This window comes from Physeter macrocephalus, chromosome 12 (assembly GCF_002837175.3).
Source record: "Physeter macrocephalus isolate SW-GA chromosome 12, ASM283717v5, whole genome shotgun sequence".
Classification (NCBI taxonomy): domain Eukaryota; kingdom Metazoa; phylum Chordata; class Mammalia; order Artiodactyla; family Physeteridae; genus Physeter; species Physeter macrocephalus.
Window position 1 is genome coordinate 25,600,225 of NC_041225.1, and position 25,577 is coordinate 25,625,801.

At 43.7% G+C, this 25,577-nt stretch overlaps 2 protein-coding genes across 5 annotated transcripts in view; one reads left to right on the top strand and one right to left on the bottom strand.

Annotated features, from left to right (window-relative positions):
* The window catches only part of ACP1 (acid phosphatase 1), a 105,560-nt gene that overhangs the window by 63,668 nt on the left and 16,315 nt on the right, over positions 1-25,577 (top strand). The gene's annotated exons all lie outside the window — the stretch shown is intronic.
* The window catches only part of SH3YL1 (SH3 and SYLF domain containing 1), a 45,883-nt gene that overhangs the window by 19,055 nt on the left and 1,251 nt on the right, over positions 1-25,577 (bottom strand). The window contains exons 1-5 of one of the 3 annotated variants that reach the window (XM_055089020.1): positions 11,064-11,118; positions 10,905-10,981; positions 7,980-8,093; positions 5,794-5,858; positions 28-140 (exon numbers count right to left, since the gene is read on the bottom strand). In XM_055089020.1, the coding sequence (XP_054944995.1) occupies positions 28-140; positions 5,794-5,858; positions 7,980-8,049 (248 nt within the window). In that variant the 5' untranslated portion in view covers positions 8,050-8,093; positions 10,905-10,981; positions 11,064-11,118. Of the gene's footprint in view, positions 1-27; positions 141-5,793; positions 5,859-7,979; positions 8,094-10,904; positions 10,982-11,063; positions 11,119-11,290; positions 11,402-25,577 lie in introns of those variants that run through there. The other 2 variants (XM_055089018.1, XM_055089019.1) reach the window with 2 other exon arrangements.

Below are 25,577 nucleotides of genomic sequence, written 5' to 3' on the forward strand. Positions count from 1 at the left end.
GTTCAAAAGGGAGTTCAGAGTACTCACCTTCCCAAGGGCCCGACTGCCACAGTCAAATTCCCTCCAAGTGTCAGGTTACCACCTTTTGCAAAAGCTTCTACCGCTCTGTCATAGTTCAAAATTATTACCAAATCCGAGACCTGAAAGGTAGACAGCCATTTATTTTAAAATAATTATGTCTAAGTATCATTTAAAATATACGTTTACTGAAACTCAACATACGATATGTAATGCAGCAAGAATTTCAGTGTAGCCAAAGAAAGTATGAAAGCAGAGTCGTGCTGTCTTTTCGGCTGAGGAAGCAGCAGCTAACCTTCCCACCGGGAGTCAGAGCGCAGGCCTCCGGGCACTCACTGGGCATCGCGCACGTGCGCCGAGGTCTCCGGGCATCGCCTCTTCTTGTCAGCAGCCTCGCGGGTTAGTGAGGCTGAGCGACGTGTCCTGGTGACACGTGAACAGGCCACACACAGGTAGGTGGGCAAGGGCAAAAGACTTCCTCAAACTAAGCACTTCACGGAAGCCAAGCCGGAGAACCAGGCCGAGGAGAAGGCTGGAAGGTCCGGGGCCCGAGCCTGGTCCCCGCGGCGGCCCTGCAGGTCCACGCGACCCCCAAGCGGGAGGCGCCCAAAGGTGCAGAACACCAGGAGGAAGATCAGTCAACCAGTAGTTATGCCTATTACCATGGTTAATCCTCCAAGTCAAAGCAAAGCTGGAGCGAGTCTCCACGCTCTGGGCGGCTCGCTGAGGACAGGGCGTGTTCTTCAGACTCGCCTCCGCTGGGGCGGGGCCTCCGCTGGGGCGGGGCCTCCGCTGGGGCGGGGCCTCCGCTGGGGCGGGGCCCCACCCCGGGCAGGCCGCGCAGGGTGCCCAGGCCACGGCCCCTCACCCCGCGCCGTGAGGAGAGGCGCCGGCTGCGGGGGCCAGACTTTCAACCCAGCTCCTCTTCGCAGCACCGGGCCATCTCGACATTTTGGCTCCATATGGCCTTTTCATGGTTCAAGTCCACGGCGGGACCCGCCCCCCGAACCACGTGGAGGTCAAGCACGTGTGTCAAGTGCCGGAGAACGGAAGGCCTGAGGGCCCGGCGCTGGGAATCTGGGCTCAAAATGGAAACCATTTGGGTGTTAATTCCACTTCTGCCCCTGGCATACTGTGTGACCTTGGGCAAATGATTGAGTGGCTCAAAGCCCCAATCTCCTCTGTAAAATGGGTATAAGAGTAACCAGATTTCTAAGTATAGGTATATGTATATACATGTATATATGCATATACACAAATCTAGGGTTGTTTGCAAGATGAGTTGAAATCATTTGTAAACCCTGGCATATTTACCACATCTCAAAAAAATATGCAAAGGCCAAGCAGATTAATGTTTAAAAGATGACTTCATCTATATCGTTCTTTAAATTTTTCAAATCTTTGTTTTCATCTGACAGAAGAATATGATTATTACCAAATGTGATTGCACTTGGAAGGGCCTAGTGGAATTCCTGATACAGTTTAATTTGAATCCCTTCATGAAAAAATACACTCAAGTTCCGTAGGACAGACCAATTATGCCAGCTAATTGACTCATGCAAAACATATCACTGTGACTCATGTCAACTGTTAATTCCATTTTATACATAGACAATTTCTGAGGATCATGGTGTTGAATGACACAGAATTATTTAGCGTTTCTCATGCAAAGTTAAGCAATTCTGCCACTGATTATATAACCAAATCTTATATACTTCTGAAGATAACATATATGAAATTACTTTGCGTAATGCTTACAGTATACACACTCAGATAGTATAAGTCTCCAGCCGTGACCTTGTGGATACTCTACTTGTTATGTCCCCTTCTACTTGGTACGTCTTAGGATAGTTCAGTAAGGCACAACTATATGAGTCAATAAAGAAAATAAATTAATCCTTTAACTTTATGTCTAGTCTCAATTCAGTTCTCCTGAAATAAGAGTAAGATAATCCTGTGTTCTTTGGTGACATGACTAATTAGAGAACCAGGTCCAAAGCAACACAGTTTGAAGTGCAGCAGTGCTGCCAACGGCTCTTGATTTATTTCCACAGCTTAGAATAAAAAGCAAAACAGATTCCCTGAAAGAAAACTGGCGCAATGGAGCAAATAAACAGTTTAAGGCAGACATTTAAGAATGTGATAAAGGCTTCTTAATAAGTTTGCATTAAGATACAATTAACTGTAAATAAAAGGCGAGTTTTACAATTAAACTCAATTCTTTAAAAAGACTTTAAAAAAATACAACTATCATGCAGGAAAAGCTGGGGAAGAAATGTTCTCAGGAACCAGAGGGCTTCTCGTCCCCTGACACCCTGTCCCCAACACGGCACTGTCCCATCTCCCTCTCAAGTGTTTACCCACCTTGAACCCAAGCCACCGAGTCCCTGACGCTGTCGTCCTGTAATGAAGCGATAGCTTTCAAGCCCCAAATCCAGACAACCTGGCGAGAAAGCCCAGGGCTCTGCCCTGTGGTTCTAGTGAGACCCGTCCCCCAGCCCCAGCCCTACCCTCCATGGAGGGTCTTCTTTCCCATCTCTCCAGTCACTCTGCTCGGGAGTCTGTCTTACTCCCCAGAAAGCCTCATCGCGGGGGCAGTAAGCTTTCACACTCTCAGTTCGTGGCATCATCAGCCTCAACGTTCAACCCAAATGTGAGGGGCTCCCACCCGCTTCCTCTCCTCACACAACAGATCCTCCCCTTGCACAGCAATCTTAGGGGACTTAGAAACTGAACTCTGACCTCTAACAGTGGTTTCTCAACTTAAGCCTAGATGCCTTCCTCATCCTTAAAGTCAAAGGGCTCATCCAAATTCTCCTGGAAAAAGCGGAGTCATTTTTCTCACATTACAATCTTGGGTGAAAGCGAGGTTGATCTGACTTGACGGCCCAGTGTGGATTCTGCCTTTTGGTAAACAACTAACAATTGGATAATCCAAGGTATCAGGGTTTTCAGACCTTTGGGCTCTGCTATAATTGTCCTGGAAAGAAAATATTAATGGTGTTTAAACCAAGTCTTAGCATTATCTTTCCTTACTCCACTGACTTTTCAATCTTTCATTTGTTGTTGCTGTGTTTGGTGGGTGTGTATGAGTTATACAACCTTGGGAATTCTCAGCAGTTCTCATGAGTGGACCAGTGGCACAATCGATAGTTAACTAATGCCCAAGCTCCTGAAGGCCAACAGATTCTGTACACGCCCCTAACTTCACACACCTTCAGAACCTTAACCTGGTCTAGATTCCAAAGCGGAGGTAAATCTAGACTTCCTCTTAGTCAAGCCCGCACTCCACGTGTAATGGAGGGGTCACCACCTGGGGGAGGCAGCACGGGGGCGGAAGCTCGCAGGGGGTCCTGGGCGCAGGAGAGGGGTCTGGTCCCACCACGGGGGGCGCTGCAAGCCCCTCCAGCCCTGCCACCACACGCCACACCCACGTGCTGCCAGGTGGCGAGAGCAGCCGACCCCAAACGCCAGCCCCCTTGCCTCTGTCGTAAGACCTGCCTTCTCTTCCTGTCATCAGACCAGGGCGAGTTTACCTGGAACCGCGGCCTTGCTTGGACCCCTCCCCTTCTCTGTCCTGCTTCCCTTAGCCCCTTATAGTTTCCCCCCCACCCAGAACATTTGCTCGGTAAGTCACGTGCACCACGAGCCCTGTCTCAGGCTCAGTCTCCAGTGAAACCAATTAGAGACAACCACACACCACCTCTGCAAGATGCTTCGCATCTCTGTGCGTTGAAAATAATCACACGCGCCCTGCCTACCTCACCCGTGCCCTGAAATCCACGGCGTGTTATATGGGTGGGAGGTACAGTTAGAACCAGATGGGGCACTAGAAGCGAGGAGACTCACCCAAGCACCCATGGAAGCCAGAGACCGCTCTCTGAGTGGCCAGCCTGTCATTCTCCGGCTGGAGGCGTCACATAACTCAGTTATCTACACAATGACGGCAGCGACGGCCACTCGGCATGGCTACGGTATGGAAATGATTCTATGAGAGTACATGTGAGAGTTTTATGAGAATGTTAGCCATTATTGCTAACTGTTCCATTCCAAAACAGAACGGCAGATAATTAAATCATTCAACAAACATTTAATAGTTCGAACCGATAATGCCAGTGCTTTAAAGAAACAGATTTATTTTGGGTGTCTACTTGTGCTTGATACTTGGCCAGTCTGAGGGCACAGGTACGAAGGACTCACAACCTAGGTAAGGGCCAGGCAAGAAAATCTCCAGACTGGCGCATGTGCCGAGCACTCCATCCCGCTAGGAGCAAGCGTCTGGCGGAAGAAGAACGCCAGAGAGGAGCCCGGGCAGGCTGGGGTGCTGCAGACTCGAGGGCGCGGGTCCCGCTGCCTGAGTCGGCCACGGACCTGCTGCACTTCACTGGAACTGGAGCTGGGGCGACAAGAGCATCCAGGCGCAGCAGCTCCGCGGGCGCATGGCCGCCGACCCCCAAGCTCCCTCGCTCCTCCTGGGTCAGAGCTGCACCCAGAAGGTAACTGCGTGTTTCTGGCCAGGTCTGAGATGCTTCCTGGGGAACGAGCACGGCCTCTCATTAGCACTGAAAAGTGATCGACAGCTCTACCCTTACAGCTACTACACTCAGGGAAGCAAAGCCAGGTCATATTGAAGAGGCACAAACTCCTAGGACAGTCTTCTAATCTCTACTTGAAGTGGATATTTTTAAAAGTTAAGATTTATCTTCCATGTACAGTATTTAAATGGCATTCCAGAGTTAATTTCTAAACAGCCATGAGGGCAAGTTGCATTCAACGTTTCCACAAATGGCAAAAATAAGTAAATGCTCTTTGAGATGGAGCCCCAAAGCCTGGGGTCAGAGGGCAGTGATGAGGGACACCTGGGTACAGTGCCAGGAGCTGTGAGCAGCGGTGCACAACAGATGCTGAAAATACGCTTTCCACACGAGTGCGATGTTTCTGAAGGCCACGATTTGGTTGAATATTCAACCAAAAGGCAGTCGTGATAGCAAAACTAAAATATGTTCCTCTTTTTATATCACAAATGTATGCAGCAGCAAGTAAAGGTCAAATAAAAATGAAAATCAGTAGTGGAAATACTTCCTCCTAATAAGGCCAAGGGCATTTAAAACTATGGCAACAGAACAAATTCATAAAAGGATAGTTCAGGAAGCAACTGACTGAAATTTGAGAAGAAAATGATTTGCGAATATGAGGAGATTTGATTTACCAATCACTTAGCAATAAAGCAGCAGACGAAAGACTGGTATCATGCAGAGGCTCCCTGTGGGAGAGACCTCTGTAAACAAGTGTGTACTGGTATAATTTCCAGTCCATTTGACAGAAACCATAATCATTAGCAGCAAAGCTGTAAAATGAAACAATACAAAGTCAATCTTTACCTAAAAAATTGGAAGTAGTTTGAACATGAGGGATACCAAACTGGATTTTGCCACAGATGTTGATACATGGCATTGAGCTGTTTGCACCCATGACTGTGCAATCAGAAGCGATATAAACTGCCAATTGTAGTTTGTCAGATCTGAGAATAAGTGTTCTACAGATGTGCTAAAGATGGAAACAGATGAGATGGTGAATGAAAGAAACTCTACTCTCAATGAAGAAAAAGGAGAACAGTGAGAAACATTACATAGCTTCAGGTAGAGAGTCAAGAAAATAAAAGGGAACAATTTCCACAGGTGGTTAAACAAGAACAGTAGGAGATCACTCAACTTTCAGGTTATCAGTTGCTTTTAGAGAATAGGGCAACTGTATGTACACACATCACCCACTCACCTCTATTCCCAGTTCAAATCCTCCACCAAGCCCAGCTATCCCGATGGCCGAAGGTGCAGACCATTCTAATAAAAACAAACAAACATTACTCTCATAGTAAAACTCCTTGGCACATAAATAAGGGGAGGAAAAATGCTAAAATGTGAATTAATAGTGCTTCTTCTTAAAATAATGAGATTTTGGCATTTTTGCCTATGTTTTTAAATGTTCTTTAATAAATATATATAGTTTTTTAAGTTAAAAAGGTTTGAAAGGTGTTAGGTATTCATTATGAGCCTCATAGACTCACAAGTCTATGTTTTCTAATCTTTCCCTACAAACATGCATAATACCAAACTAGTGAATTCTCACCAATTAAATATACATAGCATTTGATCATTTCAACCATCAGTATTCATAATGTTTTACAAAATAATTGAGCTGGAATTCTAGTCTTTTGGTAGTATTTTATCATAGATATAAGAGAGCAGACGGATTCAAAAGAGTTTATTATAATCACTTCTAAGAGTAACATAATACTAAACTGTTTCTATTGTAAATCCTGGAGGGCAAAAACTGTTTTGACACCCTTTGTGCCTAGTAGAAGCACAAGAAATAGGTTATAGATTCAAGATTATTAAAATTCTAACAAGATACATATCCTTAACATTTGGAAACTAAGTTCAATAATTCCATTTGCCATGATATGGTACATTTCAGGATTATTGTATGCCTATTTTTCCTGATCTAGACACAATTGTGTTAAACAAGTCTAGAAAAAAATAATTGGGGGGGGGTGGGACAGTCTAGATGAAGTACTTTCTGAAAATGCTCAGTAGCTACCTAAGCCTAATTTTTCTTGCTATCATGTATTCCAGATGACAGGCTAGTGCTTGAATATACCCAGAACTAATCTATCTGGGCTTAGAGGGGTTTTGATTACAGAAATTAATGTCTCATAATCTCGAAAAGTTATTTTCCACTTCCTATGGTAGGGACCGTCCCTGTTTAAAAACTGCCCACTGGCCAGGGTCTGGGGATTCGCTGGGCCCCACGGGGTGGCTTTTATATTACCCTCTGCAGAGTGAACAGCAGCTACTTGGGAAGACGGGAGACAGAAACTTAGGCATCTAACCCAGTAGGAAGGTCCACCTGAGGTTCGGATAGGAGCCCCAGGTGTCGACGGCTCCTCCCCCTTTTCTGACAGTCACCGGTCCACGACCACTCGGACCTGCAGGGCTGGGGGCTCCTTGCAGACTCGGAGCCCATCTCACGGTGGACTCGATTTGAGTGTGCCTACGTGTCTGGTTGTACTGCTGGGAATCTGCCCATGAAAATTTGGGTAATGCTTCTTTTCTTGAGAAGAAGAGAATGCTGTCATTTTTTGTTTCGTAGCCAAGCCCAGAGCTATGAAATCTGAACCACAAGCTCAGGGGCAAACTCTCATCTGCTGTGGTGTGGGGACGCTCACAGGAGACAACAAATGCCGCTGACTCAAGTTCCGGGGCCGTGCGCCCCCCAAATGCCGGGTGCATCTCCTGTCGGTGGATGGCCCGTGTTCTCCCTCAAAGTAAGATTAAATTATCTACACTAAAAAGAGCTACTAACAGAAAAATGTGTTCAATTATATAACTGAACAGCAAACGTTAAATTCATATAAAAGCCTTTTAGTTGGTTATGACACACATTTTAAATATTATATGTGTTGATTCTTGGGATTCAAGCAAACATATTTTGATGTCATGTCTGAAAAATCAAGTATTAGATTTCACCCCAGAAAGTAAAACCAAATGATACTGATCTTGATATGATTCTGCCCTGGGGATATTCTTTAAATTGTTTCGGTTTTTAAGATCGCGCACAGGAACAACGGGGGAAAAAAGCTTCCATAAAACAAAAGAAAGTAACTGTAAGGTGAAGCTGAGGAATAAGAATGCATATTTAACAACAGAAATACAATGTCGATGTTTAGTATGTGCTCCATGGAAGGACAACAAGGCGCGCAAAGACGGGGGCCCCATCCTCTGATATTCTGAGTCTCACGGGTCGGTTGACCACAGAGAAAACGGAGGGAGCGGCCCGAGGAAGGTAGCCCAGGCGGCACCGGAAAACCTGTCTCTCTCCCTACAAAAGCTATTCACAGTGGAAACAGAACAAACAAGGGACGAGGATCCTCTGCCCCTCCCGGGGCAGCGACGCTAGCTTACTTCCACCTGGAAGGCGCGCCAGCACGATCCCACCACCACCTCGTGCGGTGACCAGAAACCCAGCTCTCATCACAGACAGGACGGCCAGGCCCTTGGCTTTGGCAATGACGTGTGCTGCAAAAGATGAAGACAGGTGAGCACCGGCAGGGGACAGCTCAGCAGGCCCGTGCACTCACGCAGGTTTGCTTCCCGGGCCCAGGGCCTCCCTAGCCCCAGCAACACAGGAAACTGCGAGGAAACCGCCCCAGGACAGAGAAGCCTGGAGCCTTTGGTGGCCCTAACCCGACAGGACAGGTGCTGAGAATCCTGCAATGGACACAAGAAATGAGACACTGGGATGAGACTGCACTGGTATCTAGTAGCAGGACAAATAATTTGGTGATTTCAACTAATTTACAACATAATTTATAATTTTAAAAGTTATAAAAGTATTTTCAAAGAAACTAAGATCTACACAGTATTAAGGAGAAATTTCAAAAGTGACTGACATGCAGCGTGCAGCAGAACGTTTGAACTTAGAGCCACATTGTTGAGCTCAGCTTCTATTAATATGAAAATCTGGATTCAAAACCAGGAAAATTAAATGACTTTGCCACTTTAAAACAGTTTTTGACTTTATAAAGCGATCTGATCAGTATTCGAGTAACACATAACTACCAGTGCACTGAAAATATTCACTTTACAAAATATTGGTTTATTCACATTTCAGGGAAGTTCGTTACATAAAAGGAAGGTTATTAACATAGGTACCCACTAAACACAGTGCCTTACTAGTCTGTGGATTTATTTACACAACAGTACCTCTTTCAAATAACAAAGGAAGCCTAAACATTGGGAATTATTCTTGGATCCCAATGTTACTTTTAAGGTAGTTTAATTTATCATCATTTTAGTCAAATGTTCTGTCAAGGAAGTCAAACCAGACAGTGTACTCAGATACACAAAAAAGGCTTTGTAGGCGTCCCTAGGAAACACTAAATTTCTAATACACTTATGCACACCATTTCAAAATTTAAATTAATAACAGACTCTCAGAGACGATTAACCAAGAGCACAGGGAGGGTAACACACAGACCATTCCTGGAGCTCTTGGTACTTAACCAAGGGTTAGAAGTAAGGCTCTCTTCTCTCCCATGGTCATCAACTAAGTGTGCCTTAGTTCGTGTCCTAAACGGTGTGACACACGGTGCCGACGTTGACAGCTTCATGATACATCAGGTAGGTTTGTTTATACAACACTTGTTGGCAGAGCATCCTCACGCGCCATTCTCAGTGCTTTTACAGCGAGTGGCGTGCCTCTGTTCAGAAACATTAGGTGTAACAGAAGTCTATTTTTAAAATGAACGTAGTTCAAATGTCAGGTGTATTTTTATATCTTATCCACCCAGATTCAGGGACATTCAAATACCAACAATCCCTAAATAATTGTCCAATTAGCTCTTCATTTGTAATGTAGATGCACTGATTGCAGATTTACTCTCTCAACAGAGTTTCACTTACGTCTCACAGCCCCTCACACCAAAGGACTGTGAACTCACAGCCTAAGAAAGTCTAAAGGTCTGGGCATTTTGTCTTAAAATACTTTTTAGATGTTATCTCCTATCACATAATACACCTCCCTAGCTTTAACGTACGCGTAATGTGCCCTCCCTCCTCATCCCAAGGAAAGATGAGGCTTGGTCATCTGGCAGCTGCGGCCTCTCTGGCTTCCATCAGACACACAGGGGTGCGGGACTTCGCTCTTATTCAGGCTGCTGTGTAAAGGGGTTTTCATTTCCTGAGCTACACCCAGTGAAAGGGAGTCGGGTGGCCTTTGACTGGGAGCAGAATAAAGGCAAGGCAGAATTTTGCTGGACAAAATCCACGAGAAATAATCCAAACCCAAATGTTTTTATGGTAGGAAATACAGCTTATCGGTAAATTGGGCTAGCCTGACATGTAGGTAGATGCTGCTGTATATTGAGAAATGTCTTCTGTCTCCTGCTTCAGAATAGAGCTACAGAAAATTGAGGTCTTCTGGTTGAATTTTCTTCAAGTGTTACACAGTGCTTCTCTAACTTGTACGTGCATGTAACTCACTGGAGATCTTGTGAAAAATGCAGATTCTGATTCATCAGGCCGAAGTGGAGCCTGAGGCCCTGCATTTCTAACAAGCTCCCAGGTGATGCCCAGACGTGGTCACCTGCCTTGGAGTAGCAAGGCTCTATGAAGCGCTGTTTTCTTAAGATGGGAGGAGTGGCTGGGCCAAAATAACAACACTTAATATTATTACTATAACAACAACAAATTTTTACAACCCTTAAAGGTCTGTTAAATAACTTCAGAAAATCTGGCTTAAGAAATTAAACTGGTTTCTCTAATGCAGGATGAGAGCTATGCACTAAGAGGGAAATTAGCCTGCAGCTGCCTAAGCTAGTCTGCATATGAGTGTCGTTGCATCAGATAGGTATTCTCTGAAACACCTTTTAGAAATAACTGGTAGTAGTAATGAACAGACAGTGGTTCCCAAAGGCCTGCCTCTGGACCAGGTCTTGTGTGGTCAGCCTGACTACAGGAGAATCACATTAGAGATGTGATACAATCTGCCCCGCTGGCCGCGCTGCTCCCAGGGTCTGATTCAGCAGGTCGGGGGAGTTTAGGAACTGCACTTTAATGACCCAGGGAATACAGATGTGTAGCTGTGTTGGGAATCACTGACTAGTCTTCTTAAACCACTATAAAGTATAACTATCTTACCTAGAAAGAAAAAACACAAAATTAAAATTTATTTATGAGATTAGCTAGTGAGTTTGCAAGATGAGTTTGCAAAAGTCCTCAGAAACTGAGGACAAGGACCTGTGAGTTTGAGGAAAGTGGAAGTGGAAAAGGACACAGGGTACTTAGGGCCATGGGCCCTGCAAAGGGGAGGAGGAGAGGGAGTCTTACAAGGCGGGTGGGAGAGGCGGGCTGCCCAGGACACCAGCCGGGAAGTCGGGCCCAGAGGAGAAAGGTGGTCTGAGGACCTGTGTGAAGTCAAGGGTTGAGAAGGTAATTTAAGAGACAGAACAGATGTAGAAGTGAAAAGTATGTATTTTATTTACCTACCAGGAATGATCTTATCAGGTCCATTTCTGGAAGTTATTTCTGTGAATTCTCTTAGCTCTCCCATGGTCATCAACTAAGTGTGCCTTAGTTCGTGTTCTAAACGGTGTGACACATGGTGCTGACGTTGACAGCTTCATGATACATCAGGTAGGTTTGTTTATACAACACTTGTTGGCAGAGCATCCTCACGCGCCATTCTCAGTGCTTTTACAGTGAGTAGTGTGCCTCAGGAATGATCTTATCAGGTCCATTTCTGGAAGTTATTTCTGTGAATTCTCTTAGAATTTTAGCAGCCTTTTTTGCTTCGGATTTCAAATTGGAAGGTATAGGGTTATTCACTGAAAGATTAAAAAAAAAGATTTTAATGAAGAGATCTACTAAATAGAAGTTAGAAATTTGTTGTAATTTCATTTTTTCATACACAATTAAGTATTATCAAATTGTATCCAACCAAAGGAAATAAATTGAAAATCCTTATTTATTGATCATTTCATCTCTATTTTCCTAGTAAATTAAATTCACTGAGATTGGGAAACCCTAAACTCTCAAAATCTCAGAAATTATAAAATCATGGAATTCTAAAGGATCTTAAAATCTGGTCCAGTCTCCCAATTATGTATCTTTTCCCTGTAATTCTTAACTCACCACAATATTAACAAAAAATATTAAAATGTTAAGAATGAACAAAAGATGTATTTTACTACTGTCTATAACAGACAATATAAAATTTAATATATTTGACTATTTTTTTGAAAATGTTTGACCTGTCTGCACAGATTTTCCTTATTAGTAAAATTCTAGTAGACTCAGGACTTGAGTGATTACTTCAATTAATGAACATTTGCATTTGTATAGCATTCTGTTTTCAGCATTGGCTGGGTATTCATAAACTCAGAGGAAGGTTTATTCATCCTAGCAATGCTCACATAATCTTTCCAGCTCTGAGGTATGTGGGATGGATCGATCATTCCTTTATCACACGACAAGGAATCAGAAGAGTCAAAGAAATCAAGAGGCGTCAATACAAATCCTGCTGTTCCGACCATCAGATGCATTTTTCATTTCAAAGATTGTATTTTCAGCCCTGAAAGTTCCATCGGTTGTTTTTCATTCTTTCCATTTCTATCCTCATTGTGTTTTTGTTGTTCTTTCAAGCCTTGAGCATATTTTTAAAAGTGTTTTTATATCCCTGTCTGACGATCGCATCATCTCTGCCCTTTCTGGGTCTGTTTTTTGACTGACTTTTCTCCTAGGTACGGGTTATGTTTTACTGCTTCTGCCCATTGCTAGTGAAATTTGGTGGTTGCTAGAACTATGAACATTGCCATGTTGAGGATCTAGATCTTGTCGTCTCCTTGAAACAGTGGTGCTATGTTTGTGCTGGTGCCGGGGAGTCACTTGCAGATCTGCTCAGCCTTTCCAAGGCTTGCTTTTAAGTTTTGCTTGGAGTATGTAGTCTTCGGTGCCAGGCCTGCAGTTACCATGTGACTCTGGGCTCTCTCCTGAACATCCTCCGGTGTGACACCCTCTCTCCACTCGGCTGGTTGGAACTACTGCTCCCAACGCTGCATAAGCTCTGAGGACCGTTTGCCTCACAGCTTCCTGAGAGCCGTGCTTTGCCCTGCCCTGAAAGTGTCCCCTTCACACAATGCTTCCTGCTCAGCCAAGGACTCAAGGTTCTCTCTGCAGATTTCTTGAGCTCCTTCCATCTGGGATTCACTCTCCTCTGGGAATCTGCTCTGTAAGCTCCAGTTGCACAGCCTCTCCAAACTCAATTTGTCTCTCCCATTCAGAAAGAACCCATGCCCCGGTGGGCTTCCCTCCCTGTGCTGCAGCTTGCAGAGTGCTCCAGGCAGGAAAGCGGGCAATTGTGGACTTTACCTCAATTTCCCCTCTCCTCTGGGATCCTAGACCCACTCGCCTGTTGTCCAACAGGAAAACAGATGCTCCATATAGCTTCCCCAGTTTCTGGTTGCTTACGGCAAGTGGCAAGTCCAGTACCAGTTTCTTTGTCATGAAGCTCTCGGTGTACTTTTGTTTTTTATGATGAGTAATATTGAATATCTTTCCATTTCTGTCAAATCTTTTTTTAATTTCTTGTCCATTTATGGAGGGTATTTCTCTGTTCCTTATTGATTTGTATATTAAGGGAATTAACCTTTTTTTCTAGAATATGAGTTACAAACATTGACTTCCTCTTTCCCATTTGTCTTTTCAATTTTCTTATGATGGTTTTTCTACTTTAAAAAAAATGAAATCAAATTCATATTCTCTTTTAAGTCTAACAAGTGTCTAACTACTGAACAAAGTAGTTCCCAAATTCATATGGAAAAATAAGCAAGAAAAGCTAGAAGAAAATGTGTGAAAGAAGAAGAACGAAGGGGATAGGCTCTGGTTTAACATATTATAAAGCCTCAGTAATTTACCTCTTAGTGATGTAAATACAGACAGAAAAATCAATTTCACGAAATAGAAAATTCAGAAATTGGCCCAAATATATAAATTAATTTAATAGATGATAAATATTGCACCTCAGTCATTGTGGAAAAGCTGTTGTACACAATAAATAGTGATCCTTTGGGGGAAAAAAGTCATCCAGTTTCACATTACATAACGATAAACTCCAAATGCATTGATGATTTAAAATACCAAAAGCCAAACCATAAAAGAACCAGAAGTTATGGGAGAATTACTTTTCAAATTCGTAGCGCAAAAGGCCCAACTATGAGGGAAAATTGTTTTTTCTTTTTTGGGCCGCACCACGTGGCACGTCGGATCTTAGTTCCCCGACCAGGGTTTGAACCCATGCCCCCAGAACCGGAAGCATGGAGTCTTAACCACTGGACCGCCAGGGAAGTCCCTGAAAATTTTTCTATATTTTTTAAACCACCAGAAATTATGGCATAACTGCATTGTAAAAATAAAGGAAAAATATACATACACAAATATTGAAGAAAAAAGGCATCCCTACTACTAACACTCACCAATGCTACTGTCTGCATTTTAGCGTGTGCTTCAGTTGGTTCCTACTGCTGAACAAGTAGATTATTTCCATTTTTAGTTTTTAGTGATACCACTGTTCGATGGTAATTATCTTGAGAGAATCTTAGGAGTTGGAATTAATGACTGAAAAAAATCAAAAATGTCTAGCTTTTTATTCCATTATCAAATCACCTTCTAAATTTACTATCCAACCTTAGAACCACTGGGTAGTACCATAAAAAAATTCGTACTGTTACTGGGGAAGCTGGTCGAGGCAAAGTGTGCACACCAGAAAGGATGACAAATTTTTATTTGAATTTAATCTGAATACTAGCGAATTGTTTTTGTTTGTTTACATTTTGTGTTGCATATTTTCTGTTCATGTTCTCTGCCTATTTTTCTGGTGCCATACTCCTTTTGTCTATACTTTTAATCATGTCTCAAGTTTGTATCTCAGCTTCTTGTTTTTATACTTTTATGTATAGTTTTTCAGTATTTGTTTTTATTTATATGGCAATATCTCTCTGGGCTTTCTACCATTATCATCTTTCTATTATTGCGACTAAAGGCCTTTAAGAAAAAAAATTATACAAGTATTATTCTAAATTTTCTTCTTCCAGAGCTTTTATTTTACATTAAATATTTGACCCTCCTCAAACTTGCATTGGTATAGGATATGAAGTAAGAACCTAATATTTTAAAAATATACAACACAATTTATTGAATAATCCACAGCACTTAATTAAAACTGCTACCTTCATGACAAAAGAAAGGAATATTCATATATATATATACTCATATATTTAAAAATATATGACAGAGATGACATGGCAGATTAATAAATTATTCTGGGACTTTAGGTCATTCAAAGGAAAACAAAATAAAATTAGATTACAATATCACATCATACACACACAAAAAAATTCAATGTAATTGAACGCCTAAGTACTAAAAGCAAAACTTAGTACTTTTAGAATAAAAAGAATAGGGAATATCTTTATGATTTGAGGATGGAGGAATGCTACAAACAAGGCACAACAATAATGGGAAACTACAGATACATTCAACTACATTAAAGTTTAAAAAGTTGTATCAACATACATTTAAAAAATAAAAATATAAGCCACAGATTGGAAGATATTTGTCATAAACGTGACAGAGATTTAGAATCCAGAATATATAAAGATCTTTTATTCTTAATATAGAAAATTTAAATTTATTTACGTTTATTATGATTGATATGATTGATGGTTAATTGATTTATTATAATTACAAATCAATTTGAATTTTTCAATGTGTATTTCTATCATATCTTTAGTATCTTCTACTTTTTCTTTTGTTATTTAAAATTTAGGATTCTTCAAGTTGAATTCTTAAATCCTTCTTTAGTTCTGGACATTTTGCTTCTTCCATTTCTTTTTTTTTTTTTTTTTTTTAATTTTTATTGGAGTATAGTTGATTTACAATGTTGTGTTAGTTTCTGGTGTACAGGAAAGTGAATCAGTTATACATATACAAATACCTACTCTTTTTTAGAGTCTTTTCCCATATAGGCCATTACAGAGTATTGAGTAGAGTTCCCTGTACTATACAGTAGGTGCTTATTAGTTATCTGTCTTATATATAAAATGGTGTGTATATGTCAATCCCAATCTCCCAGTTTATCCCTCCCCACCCCACCTCTGGTAACCATAAGTTTGTTTTCTACATCTGTAACTTTTTCTGTTTTATAGATAAGTTCATTGGTACCCTTTTCTTAGATTCCACATATAAGTGATATCATATATTTGTCTTCCTTTGTCTGACTTACTTCACTCAGTATGACAGTCTCTAAGTCCATCCATGTTGCTGCCAATGGCATGATTTCATTCTTTTTTATGGCTGAGTAATATTCCATTGTATATATGTACCACACCCAGAATATATAAAGATCTTTTAATATCAATAAAAATATGAAATCACTATAGAAAATGGGGCAAAGTGTTCAATTAGCTAATCCACAGAAGAGGAAACCTCCATGCCCAATAAATATATGAAAAGTTGATCAAACTCCCTAGAAGCCAGGGACATGCAAAGCTAGACCATAATGCATTACCGCTTCTTGTCCTTTAGGTTGATGGAAATTTAAAAAGCCTGCCAATGAGCATGTGTAGGTTATGCAGTGGCACATAGGGAAGCCTCTGTCCCATTGGTGGGGACGTGAGTAAGTGCAGCTGCTGTGGGAGCTGTTCTGAGGACAGCTGGAGATGACCCACCAATTCTAACCCTGGACGTGCTCAGAGGCACTGGCTGCCCGGCTGAATGGTGGCCCCCAAATTCACGTCTACCTGGACCCTGTGAAAGGGACCTTATTTGGAAACAGGGTCTTTGCAGACGTAATTAAGTTAATCATTCTCGACTACCCAGGCGGCCCCTAAGTCCTTAAGGAGACAGAAAGGGGAAGATGCAGAGAGGAGGGGAAGGCAACGTGGCCACAGAGGCAGAGGCTGGGCCGTGCGGCCACAAGCCCAGGAGAACTGGGGCCCCAGGAGTTGGGAGACAGAAGGCAGGACTCTTGGAGGGGTGCGTCCCTCCAAGTGCGGCCTGGCTGACACCCCACGGGGCAGCCTCCACGCGGGAGAGGGCGTGTCTGTTGTAAGCCGACCAGTCTGTGGTAACTTGTCGCGGCCGCCCAGCCACCGAGGCAGGGCTTTTAACAGCACAAAGAAATAAATACATTCAAACAGGAGACAAATGTCCCTCAAGAGGAGGACGGATATACCTAGTTTGGTGTAGTATTAAAATTGTATTCTATACAGAACTTCAGATAAACTAGGTCTACTGTATCAACATGGCGAAATGTGAATAATATTGCCAGCAAAAACAAGTTGCATAAAGATATACAGGGTATCACACATTTATGTAAACATTTACATAAATGTTATACAAATATTTATCTATAAAAATAAAGTAAAATGATATTTGATTTGGGGGTGGGGTGGCCCTGGGGAAGGCTTATATAGGAAGCTTACTGGAAACTTGTACTTTTTTCCCTTAGGCTGTGCATAGTAAGTCACGGATGTAAAAATTGTTATTCTCAATAGTCCTTTGTATGTCTGAAATATTACAGAACAAAGACTGTTCAGCATAAATTGAATCCTGTACTAGTAAATATTTAATATATTAGTGGAAACGTATGACTCCAGCTGTACAAAAATATGTATATTAGGAATAATTACTCCATAAGTTGTCTTTTGTTTAAAATCTGACCTCTCACAGCCAACAACATGTCTTGCATGAAGAGGTGTAGAAAAGTGAAAACTGTACCCTTATGTTTTACACAAACAAGAGAGCACACACAGCCTCCCCTCCCCCACGCATGTGCGAGCGTGTGCACGCACACACGCACACACATAATTCAAAGGACAGGGATTTGGTGAGTGGCTATACGCTAAATATTCAGTTGTTATTATATGCATTTGTATACCACTGACAGTTCTGAAATTTGAATTTTTAGGAACTAACATAAAGTTGCTCTTCATCTTCTCGATCATGTATTTGTTTAAAATCACACTGTCCCATTTTGACGATGGTACAGAGATACTGAAAGGCTGATACTCTTGGTTCTCTACTTTCACTTGCGATGGTGAATATGAAACACAGAAAAACTCTCAGAAGCACATAATTTTTAAATAGGGAAGGACTCTTAAAACATCCATTTAAAATTATGTCAATTTACTAGTGGTCTTTAAACTTTTCCTATTATCAATGCTTTGGTTATACAGTCTGGATTTGGAAGGTCTTAGAAAAAATACAACCTAGAAAAATTCCAAGGGAACATATTTATGTAGATATTTCGGCCTTTCAAGTACATTTTATGGAAGTAGCTGTTAGTCGTGACTTGACTAATGCCAGTAGCAGGCTAATGACATACAACTGTTTTTGGTATTCCACAGTGATCAAGAAAAAGTGTCCATGGTGGGGGGCATTTCCAAGTTTCCGATATGGTGTTGACACAATTGACAGCTTCTGAGAACCACAACCGGTGGGAACAGACTCGATGGGAGCCCGCCTCTTCTCCGCTGGATCACTACAAAGGAGGTACCGAGCCGGCGATCAGCAAGGCAACCGGAGTGCTACTAGAAAACCGACTAACGTGCACTGTCCATTTGTAACGCACGTGCTTTGATACCTGGTGTAGGACTAGATGAGGCCTTTGTTTTCGTAATTTTTGTTGGGATCTAAGATGATGTAACCTTACTCTTTATGGAATGAACAAGTCACATGCAGGGGGTCTGCTGTGTTAGCTAGTTTCCCACACGCTCGTCTGCTTCCAGCGTCAGCACAGCGCTGGCCCCGGGAGCGGCTGCCCAGAGACAGTCATGGGTGTCGCTTCTATGCCCAAATAGTGGGAAGGAGCGTTTTCTGCACCCTCCCTTGCCTATCACTGGCTGCCTGAAGGGGTCTCCGGGGTACAGCCACAGTGGGGGGGATGGAGACCCCTGGATCAGAACGCGGGGGAAGCTGCCCACCACAACTCTTCTTGTGCTAAGAGATCGAGATTTGGGGGCTTGTTGCTGCAGCTGACATAACCCTACTTATTATGTTTAAAAATTATTTCTCATCTCTCCATGGTATTTGCTGCAGAAGAAAGATGGAGAAGTAGCTGTAATTTTTATTTTCTCACTTAGGACTAGACTTGTTTTATATACATTCTAATCGCTTAATTAGTTTGGGGAGGTAGATAAATGGGTAAAAACACATAAAATATAACCTACCATATGTTAATATCTTTCTCTTTGACTACATAGCATTCCTAGTAGACTACCTGCAGGTCCTTCTAAAAGAGCAAAGCAGTAGTTTTGCCTTTTTATTAAATGTTAAAATGGATAAAAAGATAGATCCTTGCCGTACCAAGCGCTCCTATTAGCGCGAGCCTGAAAACTTCACGTTATGGGGCCCTTCCTGTGCCTTCCTCATTGCGCCCGAGTTATGCCTCGGGCCGTAAGCTCCCTGTTCACCTGGAACAGGTGGAGCAGGCAGAGTTCAACGGCAGGTGGGATATGCACGCAGCGGGTCACGGAGGGGCTATTCACTGTGGGAGCTCTTCAGTCTGTGCGGCGCCCTCGGCTGAGGGACAGTCCCCGGGGCGAAACGCGAGGAGATGCAGCCCTCCTTGGAGAAGCTGTCGCTCAGCCCGAGGACGGCGGACAGCTGCGCTCCACCAGGCTGGGCTCCCCCTGGGTGCGGGAGGGGCAGGAGTCCTCAGAGCAGTGGGGCCTCTGGTTTCCGAGTGCGGGGGGCTGTGGAGAGGACTCCGAGAGGGCTTTCCCGGGCCTCTGGCCAAACGGGCTCGCCAGACGGCCTCTCACCGCTCCCCCAGGGAGCCGGCGTCAGCCCCTGGCCCCGAGGACCCGGCACACCCAGCCGCTCCCTGTTCTCCCATGGGAAGGGCGGGTTGAAAAAAAAGCATCAAAAGAAGAATAGTTCGTGTGAGACCACACTTTCAAAGATGAAACAGGTAAAATCCCATCATAGATCGGCATTGACAGCTGAACATTTGTGATCTATCGTGATGAGGGGCGCTAAATAGTGAACTCAAGGTGAAAACGTTCTCCCATAAAGAGAATCACATTCTACCCATCAGTAGACTTGGATTACAACAAAAGTTCTCAATTGTTATTATAATTCAGTTTTTATCAGTAAAAATTTGTGGAAGATTGTTTTCTCTCTTGTTGTGTAAGAGTCAATACATAGCCTCAGTTTTCCTCTTGGCCCCCAAAGCCTGATACACGGGCTGTCTGGTCCTAGAGGAAAAAAACATGCCAACCTCTGACCTCTTAAAATTCCACTCATTCTTCAAAATCAACTTTAAACACCGCTTCTACCTGAAACCCTGAGTAACTTAAATCTGAGACCAGACCCGAGATTTGGCAAGATCCCCCCACCCCGGGGCCATCCCTTCCTGGGGCAGCTGAGCAGAGCTTTGCCACCCGGGCCGCACAAAACAACGGCTCACCCGAGGAGCCAGGAGAACACCTGCCCCCATGTCCTGTGGGAGAGGTCCCAGAGGACCCAGCAGTGCCAAGGTTGCTAGCACTGCCTTTGTCTGTCTTGCCAACTGAAAATTGTCACTTGCCATCTGACTCTACAAAGATTAGGTCAGTGCCATCGCTGACCTTTAACACGCCCTGAAAGGAGCTCAGGGCGGAGTTCAGGAATGAGGCCCTCTGTGCTCTGGAAAGAACTGGCAGAGCAGGCCTTCAGATACTTGGATCTTTTCAGGAGAAGATTTTAAGAGCCCGGTTTCTCACATCTTCTCGTAGCTAGAAAAGCACTAACATCATTGATAGAGACATCTGCTCTCATGACTGGCAGCCACCTTCTGCCAAAATGTGTGCTCGACTGCGTGTACCCCCTTCACCAAAATCACGTGTATACTGGCCTCCCCGCCCCATCTCTTCAGAGCAGTTCCTCAGCACTATCTGAGAGGCTGTCTCCCGGGCTACAGTCCTCATTTTGTCCCCAATAAAACTTAACTCACAACTCTCACATTTTCCTTTTTTTCCCGTCGACAGCCTCCAAGAAGGAGCGAAGAAGTGGAGGCCAGCCCTCTCAGGGCCCTCTCAGCTTCCCCAAGGCTCCAGCTTTCCTATTCACACTCACACCTCAGGTCCCGTGACGTTCACCACCATTTATATCTGATAATCCTCCAAGCTTGATCTATTCTGTAACCTTTCCCTAAATGCCAGACTCACCGTATCAATTACTGATTGGACCTTGAAATCAAGTATCCAAGTAAGCATCTCACATTAATCACATTTAGACTTAACTGCGATGCCCTAACCTCCTCTCCAGCCTGCTCCCCGAGTGTCCTCTCCAGAGAGGTTCCATCCCTCAGGGAGCTCATACTCAAAACCTGGGCCAACTGTGACTTCCATACCTCTCTCATTCCCAGTGCTAACCCACCAGCACACCCTGCTGGAGTACGGACCTTCAACAGGCTCAGAGGCTGATTACATCTCACCCGCTGCCCTGCCACCGGTCTGGCCCAAGGAATGTCCGTTCTTGTGGCGTCTGTTCGGCAGCCGCCTCTGTGGTTTCTCTGTTTCCAGTCTTGAACACCTATGGTCATTTCGCCAAAGAAATGCTCTAAGTAATATCTCATTGATAACACGCCTCAAAGTTTTTCCACCGTATTTAGTCTACACCATGACTTTTATCTACCCTGTCTGTCTATCTATCTGATCTAATCGTTCTAACCTAATCTCCCTCTCTAGAATGTAAGTGGCATGAGGTTAAGCACATTGACTATTTTATTAACTGTAATATCTCCAACACACACCATAATAACATATAGTAAGTGCCCAATAAATATTTGTTAAATGAATAAAGCATTTGTTGCTTTTAGGAATTAAAGATCAAAACCCTGTGAGGGGCTTCCCTGGTGGCGCAGTGGTTGAGAGTCCGCCTGCCGATGCAGGGGACACGGGTTCGCGCCCCGGTCCGGGAGGATCCCACGTGCCGCGGAGCGGCTGGGCCCGTGAGCCATGGCCTCTGAGCCCGCGCGTCCGGAGCCTGTGCTCCGCAACGGGAGAGGCCGCAGCAGTGAGAGGCCCGAGTACGCAAAAAAAAACCCCCCCAAAAAAACCCTGTGAGGACTAGAAAAGGCGCATTTGCATAGAAAATCCAGTGGGTTCAGAAGAATGTGTGCTGAATAAGGGCAACGGTTCCCTGGCTCTCAGACTGTGACATTTCCTAGATCTTGAGAGAGAGGAGGGTGAGAGAGAAGCGTGGTACAAGCTGACGGCACGTACCTTAAAACAGTCCTTTCTAGGTTGTCACAGGAAAGGGAGGACAAAACCAAACCAGACCACACACTAAGGAGATCTGAGTGTGAGGAGCCCAGCAAGCACACTGGTCTAAAGAGCCTCAGGCAGCCCCACTGCCAAGGGGCGTGCACCCCACTAAGACCCCTTCGGCCCAGAAGGCATGGGAGAGACGGCTCTCTGCCTGCAGGAATCTCTGCTGTTGTTCCAGCAATCAGAGCTGGGTGTCAGGACCCTGTGAGTGCAGCAGGGGCCAGCTTCAGAACTAATGATAACTGAAGACCCAGAAGCAAATCTGAGTGGGCAGAGACGGCATACACCTGAACACCCGCTCTGAGACGTGACTGAAAACCAGGACTCAATAGAATGTTTACATTTCCGGCACTCGAGTTCGTGATTTGAGACGCATACCCACACAGCTGTCCACCACTCAGCTGCAATCCTTACAGGCCAGAAGCAGTGCTTTTTACAAAGCTTTGTGCCCCTGCAGAGCCCTCTTCATATATCCAGATGCTCAGTACATCTCATCGACTTGAATGAATAAACTTCAGTGGAAATTGGGTCCTTTTCCTACTGAACACCTATGCCTCTGGTTTTGGAACCAGCACAGTGTGTCTGTTTCCACTGATGCCGCACCTGAATGGGACCCCTTTGCAGAAGTAGACCAAGTGTCCTCCCTGAGCTACAGCAGAGCTTTGTAACCAAGGCCGATCCACATCGGCATCTGACCAAGGGCCTGTGTGGGAGCTGCCGGAACTGCCTCTTTCACAGGCACGTCTGTCTGGACTTGCTGCAAGGTGTTGCCACCACTGGGCAGAGCCTGAGAGCAAACCCATGCAGAGGAGCGCTTGACTAGAGTTGGAGAGAGAACCTGGGCTCTGCTGGCACTGCTTGAGCCCAGGGCTGGGCCACAGCTGGTGCCACAAGCAGCTCTGGACTCTTCAGTCACATGGACCAGTAAGATCCTTTTCTGCTAAAGCCAATTTGGATCAGATTTTCTGGCACGTGCAACTAAACCTTAGTAAATGATACATAAACCTTACCCCCAAAAGACTCTACTTTGAACTCCATCAACCAAGCAGGATTAAACCAGTTAAATAAGCAAATTCCACAGCTGAGAGTTGCTATTGCAAACATCCTGTGTAGGGAAGGTCAGAGCCTGTTTTATAAACACGGGAAGGAAAGCTACTGGACCGGGGAATTCACATGCAGCCCGGGATGCCTGCAGACCGCAAAGCTCAATCACTAAGCCTGAGTGCTGGACACAGCCCTGCGTCACTGCGAGCTGGGTGTCACAAGGCTGGTCATGGTGAGGACACCTTCACGTTCAGCTGAATTCCAGAAGAACCTGGCTAATTTGTTTGAATAGTACAGATCCTATTACATTTCTAATAAGAGCATATTGCCAGGTCATAGTTGTATGATGGTGAATTTTTCTGTCAGAGCCAACAAATAATAACAACGATTTAGAGACAAGCCTCAGTTCCTGTCCTCAGCATCAAGTCATGGCTCATCCACTTTTTCTCTGCTGCACCATTAGGCAGAAGGACATGGTCTGCCCAGAATGCTGATATCATTAGATTGCTGAAGTTGTGAAGATAAGGTCATTGTTAAGTCATGGTTTGCATCTCAATGTTCATAAAATCCTTAAGTCTCTTGAATTCCAAGGCAAAGCAGATCATCTATAAATACTTGAGTTTCCTTCTAAGAGAAGGATGGATGCCAAACCTCAAGCCAAGAAAACAGATGTAAAGTTTTCTTTAAAAAGTAACTGAAATATTTGAAAATTTCCATACTAAGACATTTGTTTTTAAATTAAGAGGATTTTTTTTTTTTTAATACTGAGGAGAAAATTTTTACGTTGGAAACCTCAAAAGCTTGAAATGAGCTTAAGATGCAGAAATAATTCCCATACTGGTCATAGGGCAATAAACTCAGGGCTGGGGGGACTGGGGGCCATAGTGACATTAGAATACTATTTGGAGTAAACTGCCACCTGGGGTGAGAAAACTGACTAGTTTCCAGTCTAGCCCTCCAGTCTAGAATGAAAGCAGGGAGAGAAAAGGCCCCCTCCCAACACCTCATCATCTTAAGACTTCAAGGACTTCCCAAACTTTCCCTCTGGTCAACAAGCGTCTAATATATTATTTTCCTTAATGGAGTCTCAATTACGAGAGGGCTACCTAAAGGAAATTTTTTATTAATTTTTATTTTGGCTATAAACCTTAGCTAAAATAAAAGAAACTTTATATATCTATGTAATCTTTTGAAAGCCTTTGAAATATTGAGTTTAGCTTTATTAGGACGTTATCATCTCGGACACTACCACCTGATAACTATGGCCATTGTTTCTTTTTTTTTTTTTAACATCTTTATTGGAGTATAATTGCTTTACAATGGTGTGTTAGTTTCTGCTGTATCACAAAGTGAATCAGCTATACATATACATATATCCCCATATCTCCTCTCCTCCCTCTTGTGTCTCCCTCCCACCCTCCCTATCCCGCCCCTCTAGGTGGACACCACTGTTTCTTAAACTAATTCTTATCTCTCTGTGGCCTGGGTTAAACTGCTTCCTTTGTCTTAAGGAGACAAAGTCTGTCAGTTCTAGAAATCCAAACTGGTCTCTCTGGTCAGGTCATTAACCTTCTAATCCAAACTTCAAACTAAACTGATGATTTAAGCCCCAAACATTACTGTGGCCTGTGCCTCTTTTCTTGTTCCCCTGACCACAGGATTCAGACAGGGGACAGATAGTATGGAGTGACAAGAACCGTAACTTCCAGCATAAGGAGACCCTTGACTTATACCACTTTACCTTTTCTCAAACTGAAGAGTGCTCCTGGCTCAGAGCAGAATTACACATGCCACATTAGTCTGATCAGTGACTGTGAAAAATGGACTCCTCCCAAAGAAAATAAAATGTCAGTGTGTTTAGGTCTTAAACTGCGCAGGATGATGTCTTATCATGACACACTTGCACATAAGGCAACTTGCAGAAAGACGTCTGTGACCACCGGTCACTCAGCGACACGGCAGCAACATCCCCTTGACTTGTCAGCGTTCTCTTTCCAAACACCATATCCTTCCTTCTAAACAGTGAGAAAGCCCCTGAGAAAATTTCCTAAATGGAATAAAAGCATCAAGTCACTCTTGATGAGCACAGATTTCTTTTAAATATATTTTTTTACTCTTACACAAGATTAGGGATAGTATTAACTCATTTTAAAGAAACTTTGCTTAAACAGAACATTTGTAAACCAGATAACCAATTCTCCTTAGTTTATGCCTGATAAACAGGATGGAAGTAACAACTGATTTTAACCTCCAGCTGGTCACTGCGCAGGTATTCCAATAGCAGGCCACACAAAGAACTAAACAGCACCACGGAGACTTGGTATTTCGCTGAGGTGCGTGTGTGCAGGGTTTCTGACTAACCCATTATTAACTCAGGCATCTCCCACACCTCAATAAAAACTCTCATGGGGACAAAAATGCAGGACACGCATGTTCCGTATACAAAAGAAACCCTGAAAACCTCCCCCCCTTTGGTAGAACATTCTGGGGCCATCAGATTCCTACTCTCTGTGGGCAGGGGTCCCCTGTCTGTGTCATTCTCTCCAACTCAGCCTCAGCAGCAGCAGTGGTGACACAGAACTATTTGTTGAGGCGAAGTGAAAATGACACATTTCCAGCTAGCAGGGTAAATCTCATTACCTTATGG